This window comes from Mesoplodon mirus (genome assembly GCF_964341445.2).
Source record: "Mesoplodon mirus genome assembly, chromosome: 3".
NCBI classification, from domain to species: Eukaryota; Metazoa; Chordata; class Mammalia; order Artiodactyla; family Ziphiidae; genus Mesoplodon; species Mesoplodon mirus.
In genome coordinates this window covers 21,078,294-21,094,742 of record NC_138978.1, presented here as the reverse complement: position 1 = coordinate 21,094,742, position 16,449 = coordinate 21,078,294, and the positions used below count along the sequence as shown (strand labels likewise).

The following is a 16,449-nucleotide window of genomic DNA, read 5'->3' as shown; positions in this document are numbered from 1 at the left end:
TGTGTCTGCACTGTCAAGGCCAGGCCTCCTGACTGCTGCAAAGGAGAATGTCTTACATCCTTTTCTTGGAATGAGGTAAGATCTAAATAGACTTCTTTAAAAAAAAAGCTCCATATAGAACTAAGAGCAACCCAATTACAGAAGAATGTAAAACAGGAGGTAGGAGTTTGATAAATACATTCTAGGGAAAGTGATCAAAGATTCAGGGGCAAGTCAGATACAAAAGTCTGAGAATGAGGAATACAAGTTTTCCTTTCCAGGAAGCTTCCCTGGGCCTGACCCCCTGGCTGAGCTGATTTCTTCTTCTCTGTCTTCTCTTGCAGTGCCCTGGGCTTTCACTCTCACTCCTCTACTTCCTGCCCCATTCTGAGGCTGCCAGCCTCCTTACTGTATCCCCCACTAGGCTGTGAGCTCCTTGAAGGCAGGTATAATATTCCTAATTCTCTATTCCTATAAGGATGTAAAAAGATTAAAACTAGAAAGCCATTACCTTTATAGAGGTTCCAGAAGAGGAAGAGCTCACCCCTGCTGGCAGTCGTACTGCCAACATGTCCGAACAAATTGACACTTGGATCCCAGAATACGCGGTCAAAACACAACACGACCTATTGTAAAAAAGGAGCATATAAGCTGGTGACAGCACTCAGAGAAGATGGCTTTAAGCACAGCTGTGCCTCAACAGGAAGTACTTCTTCCTCAGACCTTACTAAATAAGTTCCTTCTAATCTACTCTCAGTATAAGCCTAGAAATCCCTATTATAAATGTACTACTTAGGAAGACATTTAGCACTCTCTTTTTATAGGCTTGGGTTTGAGAAGTGACCCCAGAAGACAGTCCTCATGGATACTTTATATATAATTAGGTACTAAAGTGAATGAACTGACAGGCCTCACCCTGGTATCAGAGTTGAGAGCACAGCAAAATGTTAAAAAACGCAAACCTCTCTCCTCTCTAAGTGGAGGGCAATCAGACTGGTATTTGTACACTGCGTATGTAGAGAGGTACCTAGGGCAAGTTACCTTGTTAAGGTTGCCAAATCCCATCCTTTGGACTGCAGATGTTTTCCACTCAGGAAGAGGTGGCACAAACTGAACAGCTGGTGGCTGCTGCTTCAACACACCCAAGGGAAGGGTACAGAGAACTGCATCACACTTATAAATAAACGTCTGGCTCGTGGAGCGGGTATTCACAGCTATCACTTCACATCCTAGACAGGTTAGAGGAAAAAGGCTTTATTGGTGATAAGGATGATACTGACAAGGGTATTGAACATTTAGCACACAGTAGAATCTACATGCTATCTCAGTTAATTCTTACTACAAGTCTGTGAAGTCAGTTCTGCTCATTTTCTACAAAAGAAAACTGAGGCAGAGGTGAAGTAACTTGTCTAAGGCCATACATGTAACAAGTGCCAGGATTTAAACCCAACAGTCAACTTCAGAGTTCTTGATCTCTACCACCATACTACCCCACCTTCCCGACTGATACACTGGGGATCTTTTGGACTAATAATAGGACCTTATCATATACCAAAGTTAAGTAAATTTAGACCATAATTAAGAGTAAAATGCCTATCCTGATAGAACCAATATCTCTCCACTGTGGTTAGGTGCTCACTAAGGACCAAAAGAAGAATGATATCAGAAGCCTGTGGTGCCGATCTAAGGGATGCAGCCTAAAACCACAGAGCATGCTATCCTTGAGAATACACAGTGATGCTAGCTTGCCAGGATGTGAATGAGCTCAAAGCTGACCACAGAAAAGGTACTGAAAGTAAGTTAATGTCATTTTCCCTCATTTGTGTTCAATTTTTTCTTCAGTAAATGCCTCTTTACATAATTTCTGAAAAATACATAGATAGCTCAAAGTAAGTATGAGAGCTCCATACATGCCCATTTTCTGTGGCCACAGAACTAGGGAAAATGACACAAAAGCTAGTCTCACTGTTCTCCACCTGCCTGCAAATGGCTATTTAAGGCTGTAGATCTTCTCAACACCAGCAGCTAGAAGCTGCCTCTGAAGGGAAAACTAAAATAAAAAACTGTTTCGCTAGGGGCTTCCCTGGTGGCGCAGTGGCTGAGAGCCCTCATGCCGATGCAGGGGACATGGGTTTGTGCCCCGGTCCGGGATGATCCCACATGCCGCGGAGCGGCTAGGCCCGTGAGCCATGGCTGCTGAGCCTGCGCTCCGCAACGGGAGAGGCCAAAACAGTGAGAGGCCTGCGTACTGAAAAACCAAAACCAAAACCAAAAAACCCAAACTGTTTCACTGGTTGTTAAAAAAATTATCTGTGGTGATCTCAGCAACTCTAGAAAAGAGGCCATGGAGGGCAAGACTGGTGGCCACATCTCCACTAGTCATGAGAGCCCTTAGAGAGGGGGGGATGACTAGCTTTCTTAAGGAGTTCAAGACTATTAATTCCTAAGGTGGGTGGATGATGGGCTCTCTGCACTCCATGTGAAATGTACTCTGAAAGCAGCAATAATGAGCACAGAGCCTACTGCCATAGGAATCACAGGGCAATTCCATCTCTGAAATCAACCTATCAGCAAAACTGCTCCCAGAACGAGAAACCAGCCTAAGCAGTTAGCCCACCTGAATAGGAAAAGCCAAAAACCAAGATGCAGATGGTGAAATACAAAGGGTGGGTCCCACAGGAGCCCTAGGGGCCCAAATCCTGCTATTTAAGAGCATACTTAGCAAAATTAGATCCAAACTCCCTGGCTGTTTACTATAATACCAAACTAATATGCACAAACTGGAGACTCTAAAAATTGCCCCAATTTTCTGGTTTATACTATGATGGGGTCAGAGCCTCTAAAGGCTCTACAGCCTCAGTACTTTTGTAAATGCAAAATTTTAAATTCAGGAATCATAGTTTATGAGACATTCTATCAGAAAATGTACCTAAAATTTTTTCTGTAGGTCAAACTCAACAAAAGATCAGTACCATGTTTCAAAGTAAGAGATTTATCTTACCAGTAAAGACGTACCTGAAGCTGTGTAGCGAACCTGCCGAACTGCTGTATTCAGTTTAATGTCCAGGCCTTCTGCTAAAGCCACAGGCACACATGAGTAGCCATTCCTCACTGTCAGGTGGCTGCCAGTAAACTCAAAGTCATCATCCTAAAGAAGACAGAAAAGGACATATTTTCACACTTTCTTAATCTAACTTATGCCATTTATATTGAGTCCTATAAAGTAACACTGAAAAAACACCAGCTTGTGGAGAGTCGATATTCTACGACAGAAATTAAAGAATAATCACTCAGTCTTCCACTACAGCTGCCCCAGGAAACTAAAGGGAAAACGGAAAAAATGCCACAATGTCGCTAATGGCTATCTCTGGGCAGTGAGATTAGGGCAGTTTCTTTTTTTTCTGTGATAGACTTTTTTTTTTTTTTTTTTTTTTTTTCCCTTTTTGCGGTATGCGGGCCTCTCACTGTTGTGGCCTCTCCCGTTGCGGAGCACAGGCTCCGGATGCGCAGGCCCAGCGGCCATGGCTCACGGGCCCAGCCGCTCCGCGGCATATGGGATCCTCCCAGACCGGGGCACGAACCCGCATCCCCTGCATCGGCAGGCGGACTCCCAACCACTGCGCCACCAGGGAGGCCCTGTGATAGACTTTTTATCATCACAGTCCTACACCACCAAGTCCAGACTACCCATGGCAGGCAGGAGAGGGAAGGAAGCTTATTCAGTAAATTCAGACGATACCATAAAGGTTTGTTTGGCTTTTGTATGCACTATAGATGTGGTAGGATATCGGATTCACCATCCTAATTACATTTTCTTCTACATAACAGCAAAATCAGTTTTTATGGCTTAAACTTACAGGTTTTAAAGTTGAGGAAGACTTCCAAAACTAAAGTTGGTCAAACCAGACGAAGGTAATCTAGGATTATAAAGACTCGTCCAAGATAATCCATAAAGAAGTCAAGATTTGGCCTGGAAGAATTCCCAAAATGATTTCATATCTTTGAATTTACTGAAACATTTTCCAAATAGAGAAAGTTTGGAAGGCTAGTTGATATTTCTAATTTCATGAAACTCCTGGGGAAAACATACCACGATTCTTAGGAATTAGATAAAAATATACTGGGCTGGCAGCACAACTCTCACTACTAAGTGACTGACTCATTTGTTCCCCATATGGATCAGTTCACATCACCTACATTCAAAATTTAATACGATTACAAATGAATACATATTGCAACATCAAATGATAGATCAGTGACTAGAGGTAATTTAGTATTTACAGGAAAAACCATAAAGAAACTGGAAATTCTACAAGATTTGTACCATTAGCAAGTGCAATCCTTGCCATAATTCAAATTCTAAAGAATACCAGGACATAATCTGAAGATGAAGAAGTAAAAATAATTTTACTAGGAAAATGTATAATGAAATGAAAATATGTAAGCAAAATATAATATTTACTTCTATACAATCTTAAGTCTGGCCAAAGTCTCAGATTTAGAGATTGGTCCATTCAGCATCTGAGAAACCTGGTGATTTCTCACCAGCTCAAGAGTAAATCACACTGAAAACACTTAAGAATAACTTAACAAAAGATGTGTAAGACTGGTACACTGAGAACTATAAAGTACTGCTGAGATAAATTAAAGGAAACCTAAATAAATGGAGAGATATACCATGTTCAAGGATTAGAAGACTCACTATTGTTAAGATGACAATCCCAGAAGATATTTTTTTTGTAGAGACTGATAAGCTGATTCTAAAACTTTATAGAAGATCTAAAATAGTCAAAACACTTTCAAAAAAGAACAAAGATGAAGAACTTACACCACCTGATTTCAAGGTGTACTATAAAGCAAAAGTAATCAAGACAGTGTGACAGTGGCATATGGACAGACAGACATTGAATGGAAGAACTGATTTTCAACAAAGGTGCTAAAACAAATAAAGAAAAAAGATGGGGCTAGAATAGTTAATTAGATAACCATATGGAAAAATATGAACCCTACCTCACCTCTCACTATACACAAAAATTTAACTCAAAATGGGTCACAGACCTAACGTAAGAGCCAAGCTCACAAAACTTCAGGAAGAAAACAGGAGAAAATTTTTGCAATCCCAGTTTAGACAAAGATTTTTCAGGACACAAAACGCACAAAGCCTAAAGAAAGAGTTGATAAACAGGACTTCATAAAATTAAAAACTTTTGCTCTTTGAAAGATACCATTTAGAAAATGAAAACACCAGTTGTAGACTGGAAGAAAGTATTTTCAAAACATAAATCTGACAAAGGAACTGTATCCAGAATTTACAGACCATGATGAACTCTTACAAGAGGACAAACAACTGTTTTTTAAATTTAATTTTTTTAACTTTTTATCTTATACTGGAGTATAGTTGATTAACAATGTTGTGACAGATTTTTTTAAATAGGCAAAAGCTCTGAACAGACTTTTCGCCAAATAATTGACATGTGAATGGCCAATCAGCACATGAAAAGATGCTTCACGTTACTAGTCGTCACAGGAATGCAAATTAAAACCACAATGAAAAACTACTATACAACCATTAAAATGGTTAAAATTTTAAAAACTGGCGATACCAGGTGCTGGTGAGGTTATGGAGCAACTGGGGCTGGCATACACTACTGCTGATGAGAATGAGATGTGGAAAACCGTTTGGAAGTTTCTTATAAAGTTAAAAATCTACTTCCCGCAGACCCAAGAATTTTACTTCTAGATATTTACCCAAGAGAAAGACATGAACGTTCACAGTAGCTTCAATCATTTACAGCCAAAAACAAACAACCTAAATGTCTGTCCATGTATCAGTGAATGGGTACATTCTGCGGCCGTATCCATACAATGGATATGAATATTACTAAACAACAAAAAGAAACAAACTATTGATATACACAACAACAATGAATCTCAAAATCAAAAAAGGCACACACAAAAGGCTATATACTCTACAATTTACATGCAATTCTAGAAAAAGCAAAACTATAGTGACAGAAAGCAAATCAGTGGTTGCGTAGGGCCAGGAGCAGGTGGGCTGGGGACTGATTGCAAAGGGACAAGAGAACTTTTCAGGGTGACAGAAATGTTCTGTATCTTAATTGAGGGTGTGGTGGTTCATGACTATGTAAGTCTGGCAAAACATCAAATTGCTCACTTAAAATAGGTGAGTGTTATTGAATATAAATTATGTCTTAATAAAGCTGTTTAAAAACACACATACAAACAAATTAACAGTTTCTCTTAGGAGCCCTCTCAAAGACATGTGCAACAAAATACGTGGTAAGGGAATTTTACCTGATCCCAATGTTTAAGGGAAAGTGTAGAGAGAGGTGTGGCATTAGCAAATTCAAGATTTGCAAAATGCCAGTCAAGTATTTGTCTGTCTCTTGACGAGAGATACACATCACTGCAAAATGAGAACAAAGGAGCACAAGGTTATTAAAGGACATTACTACGATTCTCAATGGGCTGATGTGGATGATCTCAGTGGGATTATGCCTTATGTGAAGAAATTCTAAGTCAAAAAGCAGGACCGTATCTGTTTTATTAAGCCCTTTATTCCTGCTGCCTAGAGCAGGCCAAGCTTACTGCATAAAGCAAAGGCCTGACTGTAATTCCGGGGGAAAAAAAGTCTTTATACTGTTACCTTGCAATATAAAAGCTTACTTAAAAAAATTTTTTTGTTTTATATTTTGAATAAAGCATGGACTTTTTTTTTTTTTTTTAAGCAAGAATGGGTAGCATCCCTGACTACAGAAAAGAGTAGATGTATGTACAGGCCGGATGCAACATGCAGCACACTGTCACCATGTAAGAGTTCACTATCAAAAACCGAATGGAAATAAAGTGTAATACTTTCCTAGTCCCCAGAATTATAAGAGTTTAAAGCAATACCACCTTCTACGCCACTCAAAGACAATTTTCATTCATGTATCAAATCTTATGGGAAAAGGCTATCTTTTAAAAAAAGATACCTAGATTCAAGTATCTAGGACACCGTTACACATTAAAATATAAGAGCAGAGGATTAAGGAACCTGACAAATAGTCCTATGTGCACAGATACCTTCCATTCATTAAGCAATTTACAATACATTCACTGAACATAAATAAAAGCCCAGGGTGCTTTGTAATATTTTTTTTTTAAATCTAACAGAAGGAACAGTAAAAGCTATCTTTCTGAGCGTTTGTGCTTTCCTTACCTTGGAGGATTGGCTTCCAATTCTTGAAGTTTTTCTTCTAGCTTTCCTTGTGTTTCAGCTAATTCATCATATTCCTGATAAAATTAAGAGAACTGGGTTGATCTTGATGGGTCAGAGACCCACCTAGTTACTTATACCACAAGGTGTAAGGCCTGGACCATATCCCTGTTTAGGTCAATCTACAAGTGTGCCTCAGCTGAAGGCTGGAGGTTGGGTCAGGGCTCAGGGATGGTTGCTCTTGGAGACAAGTTACAATGTTAGCCTAGAATTAAGACTGAGGGTGGTGGGGGCGGGGAGGTGGGGAGGATGCAGAAGGAAGAAATAAAGAAACATACTAGTATGCTACACAGTAAGGATGAAAAAGAATAGTGACTACCACTTTTGGTGCGTTTACTGTGTCCCTAGCATGGAATAAGCACTTCAGACCCCCTACAAGTGAGGGAGTACTAACACTATGTCACAGATGAGGTGACTAAGGAGTCTAAGGTCACATGGCTAGGAGATACTAAGTTAGGGATTTCAACCAGACAGTTTGACTCCATTCAATAACTCTGAAGTCCATGTTCATTATCATTATTATAAATTGTCAGAGATAAACTATGACAGAGGGCTAAACTGAGATGTAGGTAAGCTAAAGGATGACACTGTGGAAACAGGCAGGAATTCTGCAGAAAAAGCAGACAAAATTAACCCATTAAGTTCCCACAGCTCCTGTGTACCAAACCTCCTTCTTCCTACTACAGGCACCTGATTGGCTAGTGACTCTCTCTTTTCCAAAGTTTCCCGGATCTATACTATTTCTTAGGATTCCAAGTAAAAATCAATGAGGCATGTATGTATACCATACCTTGCATAAGGCAGTTAGATCCCTGTGTTTGCTTTTCACTAAGAACTCAGCAGTGATATCTCTGGGTGGCTTGACTTCAGATGCTTCTTTGTATTGCTGATGGAGTTCTTTAATTTTCTCTTTTAAATTTACCATCTAAGAGGGAAAAATACAAATTTACCATTCCAGACAGTAATTCATCGTCAGAGCATGTACTTTGGTTCCTCCCCTAAACTGCTATTATACCAAAACAGTGTTAAACTGCAAGGTCTATGGAATTCTTAAATACCTCTTCCAAATCATGATATTAAAAAAAAATTTTTTTAATGACATTTTAAAACAGGAAAAAATCCTATATGGCTCAACATAGAGGTATCATATCACTATCAGATAAGTAGGATTGGCTCTGTCTTCCAAAACAAATGGGAGAACTAGGAATGTCCCATTAATAAAAATATATAATTAATTAAAAATTAACTACCAGGAAAAACAAACTGTCTCCAATTAAACTTATTGCTTTGGGAAACAAATTGTCAAGATTTGTTTTTTAAATATGTAAAAGGTCAAATCATCACACAAAGAACCTTAAAGAACCATTCCCAATGTTAGTTTTTTCGGATTTCTGGTGGTGCTACACAAGACTAGGGTGAAGGTTAAAGCTTGAGACTGGGAGCTTCACACCAGCTGGCCATGTTCTAGCCACTCTTCTCACTTCACCCATACCACAATCCATGAAGAAGGTGTGCCAGAGACCTCTTCATTTGACAAGATGAAGAAATGAGGTACAGTGAGAGAATGAGGCAAGAGTCCAGTCACAAGATGCACCCAGATTTTGCATCATAAAGCCCCCAAGTTTGCAGCTGGCAGGATGAGGAGAAACAAATGGTTTCCCAGTCTGGAGCTGGGGCTCTGGAAGGTGGCATAAACAAAGGCCCCCTTATAGGTACCATTGGGGAATATCCCCATATTGGCACCTCAAGTGAAATAATTATGCCAATGAATTATGGTACTGGCTGCTGACATGTTGTCTTCATCAGTGGGAACTTAACCCCAGCACAGCTGATCTCCCTCTCATCCTAGACTTCAGCAGAGGGCACTAGGCCAGCTTTGCAACAGTCAACAGCAACCTGACACAGGAAAGATCTATTTCCCCCAGCAACAATTTACCAATAATGCCATGCTGAAAGACTGACAGATAAAACAGTGCCTTTTGCTAGTCATTATTTTCTTAACAATAATGAGCTGTGCAGACTTTCTCTCCCATGGAGAAAAAAAATCAGAAATGCTTTTAAATTTCTAAATTAAAGGCCTTTTCCCCCTACTGATGCATCTTCAGCTATGAAAAAAATATAAAATTTCACCTTATTAAGAAGTTCTTTCAGTTCCTCCTGAGTTTTCACTATCTTCTTCCAATGTTCAATCTGCTCATCTTTGACATGCTTTTCTTGTAACCTGAAGAGACAATATATATGCTCGGGCCACACAGCCAGCCTTGTTGAGTAAGACAGGTGTCCATCAGAAACATTTGATGGCATCAAGGCCCTCTAAAATTTCTAATACTTTGGAATAAGAAAGTTGGCTGGTGGCAAATTATTTTCTAGGCTATGTTAAATACAGTTAATTCAATACCATAAAAGACATGAATTTTACAATCGAGAGAGCCTTAAGGATCATGTAATTTATTTTAAATAGGTTTACTTTTGGATTTAACTATTTCACAAGAAAATAAGTGAAAACTGATGAAAACTTTAAACATTAAATAGCAAATCTATAAATGGAATCTATAATACAACAAGCGGTATCAAAGTACTTACTGAATGACAACTTCCAATGCCTGGCCAAGGGACACAGGCTTATTATTGAGGACATTGAAGTCTAGTTGATGACTAAGGTAAGATGTAGCTTCTAGCAACCGGTTAAACTCTTGCTCTACCATTTCATCTTTCTCTTTAGGAACCTGAAATTTTGAAGTATGGCAGAGTTGGTCCTTACACGACTAAACATAACCATCCATGAAAACACAAATGCTCTACAGTTTAAAAGGTCAAAATATGTATCTCAAAGGGGAAACCTTTGAGGACAATGATTCAAACTGTCTTTTCTATGAAGTGGTCAATTCCATTAAATGAGACGTGAAATGTTTCAGCCCAGATATTTTCCTATTCTCATGATTTTGCCCTCAGAGCTGGGACTCTACCTCTATTAACAGCCACAGGATTCACACTGGTGCTGAGTGAAGTCATGTGGAGCACAAGGTGCCCTGGAGTTGACATGCACTGAGATAAGCTGGGCTGACATGCAGACAACACACTGGAGAAGTCCCAGAGAACAAAGACTATGTCAACACACCTGAGCACCTTCCAGAATAAGGACAGGATGAAAAAATAAGAAGCCCAAGGTATCTGCTTCCCCTCAAAGACGACAATTTCAGGTTAGGAGTAGGGAAGAGAGAAGTGAAATTCATGGCTATTAATAAGAACACAACAGCATCTTAATTCTTTCTCAGAGTAATAGTGTTTTACGGCACCAATTAAGTTCAGAGTTGAATATCCAATGCTCTTAGACTATGAGTGACTGAGGTACCAGGTCCGGCTCACTACTCTGGAGTAAGAGAACAGATTGCAAAGCAGATCGTCAAGCTGCAAGACCATGCTCCTAATCCCTGCTGTGCCCCTACCTAGTGATACCATCAGTTAGCTGACACAAATTCCTCTGCTACTGCTTAATTCAGCCCCGAAGTAAACTGTATCTACAATCCTATTGCTGAATTCATGGGAATAGCGAGAAGGAAAAAGCATGTCTAAGGCGAGCATCTCTTGCCCTAAAAAGCTAGGCATCGGGACTTCCCTGGTGGTCCAGTGGTTAAGACTCCGTGCTCCCAATGCAGGGGGCCTGGGTTCAATCCCTGGTCAGGGAACTAGATCCCGCATGCCGTAACGAAAGATCCCACACGCGGCAACGAAGAGCCCGCGTGCCACAACTAAGAGCCGGCACAGCCAAATAAATACATTTAAAAAAAAAAAGAAAAAGAAAAAGCTAGGCATCAACTGAGAAACGGGATTCAAAATTTGGATTTTCACTTTACCATCAACCTAAAATTGGTAACAAGAAAACAAAACATGAAAGTAAGTCCTAATAATCACTAAGGCTGAGGAAGAATGATCTACAACTAGAGGTAACTATTATGGACAAGATCGTCCCAGTAAAACTCTGCTTCTCGTCTGCAGCTCCTTCAGTCTTGCCCTTCCCAATTCAATGGAGGCTTTTGAAGCACTAGCCTCTGCCCCTTCACTGATGAGTCACACAGCAACTCTTATCAGATGAGCCATGGTACAGCAAGAAAGAATATGGTGAGAAGTATAATCTGCACCAAAACAAAGGGAAAAGGACTGCAACTCTCCTTTGGAACTGTAAATTATGACAAGACGCTATAACTAATTCAATCAAAATAATATTTTAAAGCATCAAGTTCTAAAAGATCACACATGGGAGAGATCAGGAAATCTTTATGAATTAGAGAATCCCCCTTAGCCTTAGAAATAGAAACCCCTGAGAATCTTTTGGTTTATGTTGAGAAATAAGGCAGTGAATCCGGCTTTGGATGCTTGGTGCCATTTATATATCAGGGTGGTACCTAGGACTTGGTGGATCAAACACATCTGACCTACCCATTCAAGTCCAGGGCCAAAGAAAGGAACTCTTGGTGACATCGCTACTTGTTCTGATTACACAGCTATCAGAGCTGATGGAAGTGACCTCTTGTCAGGAATTTCATTTACTTTCCCGTCAGTTACATATACTCTATATATGATGGTCACATACAGAAGAGCTCAAAGCAATGCTGAAATTTTGCTTGGTGTTAATTCCCGCAGTGATGTTACAAAAGATGGTTCTAAATTTGGTGCTCCTTTAAAAAGGAAACAATCACATTTTCAATATGAAATCTACATAGTTATGAGGTCTTCACTGATCACAGGTGCAATGTGAATGACTGCTTTTCCTGGAGTACAAATGGTGGTATTTCTACATGTGGCTTCTAAAATGCCTAGCAGGAGGATGCTATAGCAGCAAGAGGGACCAGATCACATATGCCTCTACAATAGGACAGAAAGTGCCAATACGCCAAGTTTGCAAATGGTACAGATTAAAGCTCTTCCAGTGTCAATTGGATAGCTTGCTTTAGACAAGCTCTAATCTTTACAGCTAGAGTGACAGTCACACAGGGAAATTCATATTGAAAAAGTACGCAGCACTCAAAGGCTCAGTATCTGGGGTCCAGGGTGTGTGGTACAGAAATATTTAAAGGGACACTGTCAAGGTTAGAGGGACCAAATTTGACCTTTTGTTTCTTCCCTCTGTTTGCTGAGCAGCCCACTTGATTCGTTACACTTTCCCCTTTAGTCCACCCACACCCCCACAAAAAATGACTTTTTACATGCGCTTTCAATGACAAATACTCAAATGGCACCAGCCCAACATACAGGTGCAACTCTACGACAACAAACCAGTGGGAATGTATGATGGACGGGATCTTTGGAAGGGAAAGATTTAAGTTTCAAGCTTTTAATGGGTTACTGTAAACAGTGAGGAAAATGAATTGAAAAATTATGAAAGAAAAATACCTTGACAGTGTCCTTTTAACCAGTGCAGCAGAGAGAGAAATAAACTGTAAATAATAGCCCAACAGCCAAGCCAAGTTTAGTTTTGTAAGACAGCAGTAAAATCAAGGCTTTAAACACACAGCATGACAGAAGCATTGTGAGCTCAGAAGCTGTAACTACCTCAGAAATAAGGAACGGACTGTACAGAGTCTAAAATGAGAGAGTCAAGGCACAGAAATGGGCAAAAGAAAGGCACTTTGGGTGGGGGTGGGGGTGGTGGTGGTAAAGGGAGACAGTGCAGAAAGCAGAGAGGAATAAGCAAAATTCAGTACAAGAGAAAAAATACAACAATCAAACCAAACAAACAAACACCAAACCAAAAGATCACTGCCGCATCTGACTGATACCAGAATGACAGGACTGCATCTCCAGGACAACCCCTCTAACTCAGGGCTCCAGTCAGCAGTCAGGTCCCATCCATTTCCTGCTAAGCAGTTATAGGAATGTTGTCAGTGACACCAGGGGTAGCTTTGAAACCTGGATTTTTTCCCATTAATTTTAAAATTCCACTTTAAAATTAAATATTTGGAAAATAGCAAATAAAATACTTGTCCATTAGGACACCAATACTGACTGGGAGAAAACCAAAATGTTTTTTTGATGTATTTAAACTTTGAATCTGTTTCTAAAATTAATCTATTAGATATATTCTACTTGACACACTCAGACAATGACAAGAACTTTAGCAACTGACTACCCTAAGCACCGCCTACATACCTGTTTCAGGTCATTTCTTTCCCTTTGGTGAGAACCCCTGGACTCTGTTAGTTCCACAAATAATTATGAAAGGATGTTGAAATATTGGCAATCTCTAACACAAGTCACAATAATTTTAGTTTAACCTGACCATTCATTCTTTTTTTAGAAAATAAATTTATTTATTTATTTTTATTTTTGGCTGTGTTGGGTCTTCGTTGCTGCGTGGGCTTTTTCTAGTTGCTGTGAGCTGGGGCTACTCTTTGTTGTGGTGCGCAGGCTCCTCACTGTGGTGGCTTCTCTTGTGGAGCAGGGGCTCTAGGTGTGTGGGCTTCAGTAGTTGCGGCACACGGGCTCAGTAGTTGCGGCTCACAGGCCCTAGAGCACAGGTTCAGTAGTTGTGACGCACGGGCTTAGTTGCTCCGCTGCATGTGGGATCTTCCTGGACCAGGGATTGAACCTGTGTCTCCTGCATTGGCAGGCAGATTCTTAACCACTGTGCCACCAGGGAAGCCCTAACCTGACTGTTCTATTCTATATTCTTAAATTGCATCCTCAGAAAGGAACTCAGTAAATGATTACCAAGGCTTAAGCACCACATTTTACGCAGCTGGATTTCTATATTACAACACAGTGACAACACATAACAACAAATGAAGAAGCAGTCTTTCGGCAAAGGACCTTTGATACAGTTTCCTAGCAAAGAATCAAACAAAAAGGCTATTGCTTGAAATAGATTTTATGATTTTCCAAAACCATTTATTTCTCAATGAAAGGCTCCAAATAAATGGCTCCTTCAAGACTAAAAATTTGGTGAGTCTCACTCCTCTAAATGGGGTATAATCCTGACTGTTTTGATCCTATTATATGGAGCATCCATATATGGAGGATGGATTATATGGAGCATCCCTGAACATGGTCGGGGTTGGGAAGCCTGTGTGACTGGCTCATGCAGAATAAATTTTGGGAGAGCCAAGCAACTTTCTGGACAGGGTTCCTGATTCTGTAAGAAATCATCTCAAATCAACAGCTCTCCTTAGTTCTACCTCTGGTTGCATTCTATCCTCACAAGCTTGGTAGGTCTTCAAAAAACACTGCCCATCTGTCATACTTCCAGTCTGCATAAGTTCTCTAGCAGCAGAGCAATGGAGTTATGTGTACCTAGGTTCCAGGTACTCAAAGTTCTGAGATTTAGCCAGAGAAATCCTCAGAAAGAATTACACATTGAAGAAAGTTGTAATGGCCAAATCTGGCCAACAGAGGCCACAGTCAACCTCCACCTCTCCCATCCCCATGCACTTCTATAATTACGGTAAAACGAAAGATTAGCTCCTTTGGTAAATCGTGGAAAAAGAAATTTACATCTGAGGAGTTTCTAACCCAGATTCCCAAATAGCTAAGGGAAATGAGATATTGTTATTAACCCTGAAGGGAGAATAAGGACAACAGGTATATCCTTAATTCAAATAAAATTCAATGTGATTCTATAAATGGAGACTGTTGCCTCCCCCTCCTTCTTTTACCTCATAAGGAATCTTTTAGGGGATGTAAATAACTGACTTTCCTAGAGCAGGGACTAAGCCATGTGGAGAAGGCACACATGGCATGTCTAAGGAGTGCACTCCAGCAACTTCTAGCACATAGCAGAGGTGCTCAATAAATTCTTGTTAAATAAATTAATATAGTTTGGAAAAGTCAGTATTGTAACTATATTTGAGGGGAAAAACTTATTTTGCAACTTCAAAAACATTAAAGGAAGGCATGAGATTTTTACATTTATCAAAAGCAGGGATTGGCAGTCATGATTTTAAAGGGTAGAGAAAGACTGCCTTAAAGATACCAAAGATGTTTCCAAAAAGGAAGATGAAAACTGAAACGGCCAAGATGCCTCTGTCAAAAGTATAACCACCTAAGCACCACTCTCTATGAATAAAAGTGGAAACTTGCTAAGTTATGATAGGTACTGAGTGTATCCAATCAATGGTATTTGTAAGAAGCCTGGCATGCGTTACCTTTCAAGTGTTATCTTTCTTCCTCATAATAGCTGAGCCATTCCCAAGTAAAAATCAGGTTCTGTTTCTCTAAGTAGTTACTGAGTCTTTGGATCTCACTTAATAATCACACACACACACACAGAGTCTCTCTCTCTCTCTCACACACTCACTCACTTAAGATATCTTTTCATTACTCAAAAAAAGTCAAACACAAAACTAGAATCTAAAGCCCCCAAGTTACTAGCTGTATAGGGGATGCAGAAAACAGTCATTTCTCCAGTCTCCCCCACCAATCCATGTTTTCAGTCCTCTCACTGGTGACTCCCAAAATGCTCCTGAAATATGAATTACCCTATTTCCCAACCTTACCCAGATCTATTTAAAACTGCGTAATTCAGAGGATAACTCCATCATCAGTTAATCCAAGGGCACCTGCTTTATGAGCTCTGATTGTTTTTATAGGCTTAGAAGATACTTCTATTTATAAGAATATCCTATAGTAGAACCAGATTAGAAAGCCCTGTTCTAGTCAACCAAAGCCATAACATAAGCTTCCTTTGTCAAAAACAAACATACAAGCTCAACATACTAGCCAGTCCAGGACCAGAGAGAAGAGAGAGGCAAACTCTTTCAGGGATTCTTGTGACTGTTATTAAAACAATAACAAGGTAACAAAACAAAAACCACTTACTACATGATTTTTTTTCTATAGCAGCAAAATGGCTGAGTATGGTGATATGTCCTTAAGACAATATTACAAATGATATTAATAACTCTGAGTTAACTGCTGGTCTTGTATAGGATGAAATAATTAATTTCTATGTACTAACAACAGAACCATCAAATCAATCACCCTCTTTTCCACTGAGGCTATCCACAGAGAATGGAGGAACACATCCCATTTCGTTCAACAGTTCACTGAAGAAAAATCAATGGCTGAGTGAATATCATCACTCTAGGTGGGCCTCCTTAGAATAACTATTAAAAGAAAGCTCTCTGAGAAGGAGACTCAGCTGATGCAGTCACACTGGCAGTCAGAACTGCACACTCACCCCTGCCCCCACTTTCCTT

The 16,449-nt window shown here is 39.9% G+C and overlaps 1 protein-coding gene across 2 annotated transcripts in view; it reads right to left on the bottom strand.

Annotated features, from left to right (window-relative positions):
- KDM1A (lysine demethylase 1A) overlaps positions 1-16,449 on the bottom strand; it is a 63,237-nt gene that overhangs the window by 3,537 nt on the left and 43,251 nt on the right. For both annotated transcript variants that reach the window (XM_082614005.1, XM_082614006.1), the window contains 8 exons: positions 9,842-9,984; positions 9,389-9,479; positions 8,049-8,183; positions 7,202-7,275; positions 6,295-6,406; positions 2,995-3,127; positions 1,021-1,208; positions 491-605 (listed from right to left, as the gene is read on the bottom strand). In XM_082614005.1, coding sequence (XP_082470131.1) covers positions 491-605; positions 1,021-1,208; positions 2,995-3,127; positions 6,295-6,406; positions 7,202-7,275; positions 8,049-8,183; positions 9,389-9,479; positions 9,842-9,984 — 991 coding nt within the window. The remainder of the gene's footprint in view (positions 1-490; positions 606-1,020; positions 1,209-2,994; positions 3,128-6,294; positions 6,407-7,201; positions 7,276-8,048; positions 8,184-9,388; positions 9,480-9,841; positions 9,985-16,449) is intronic.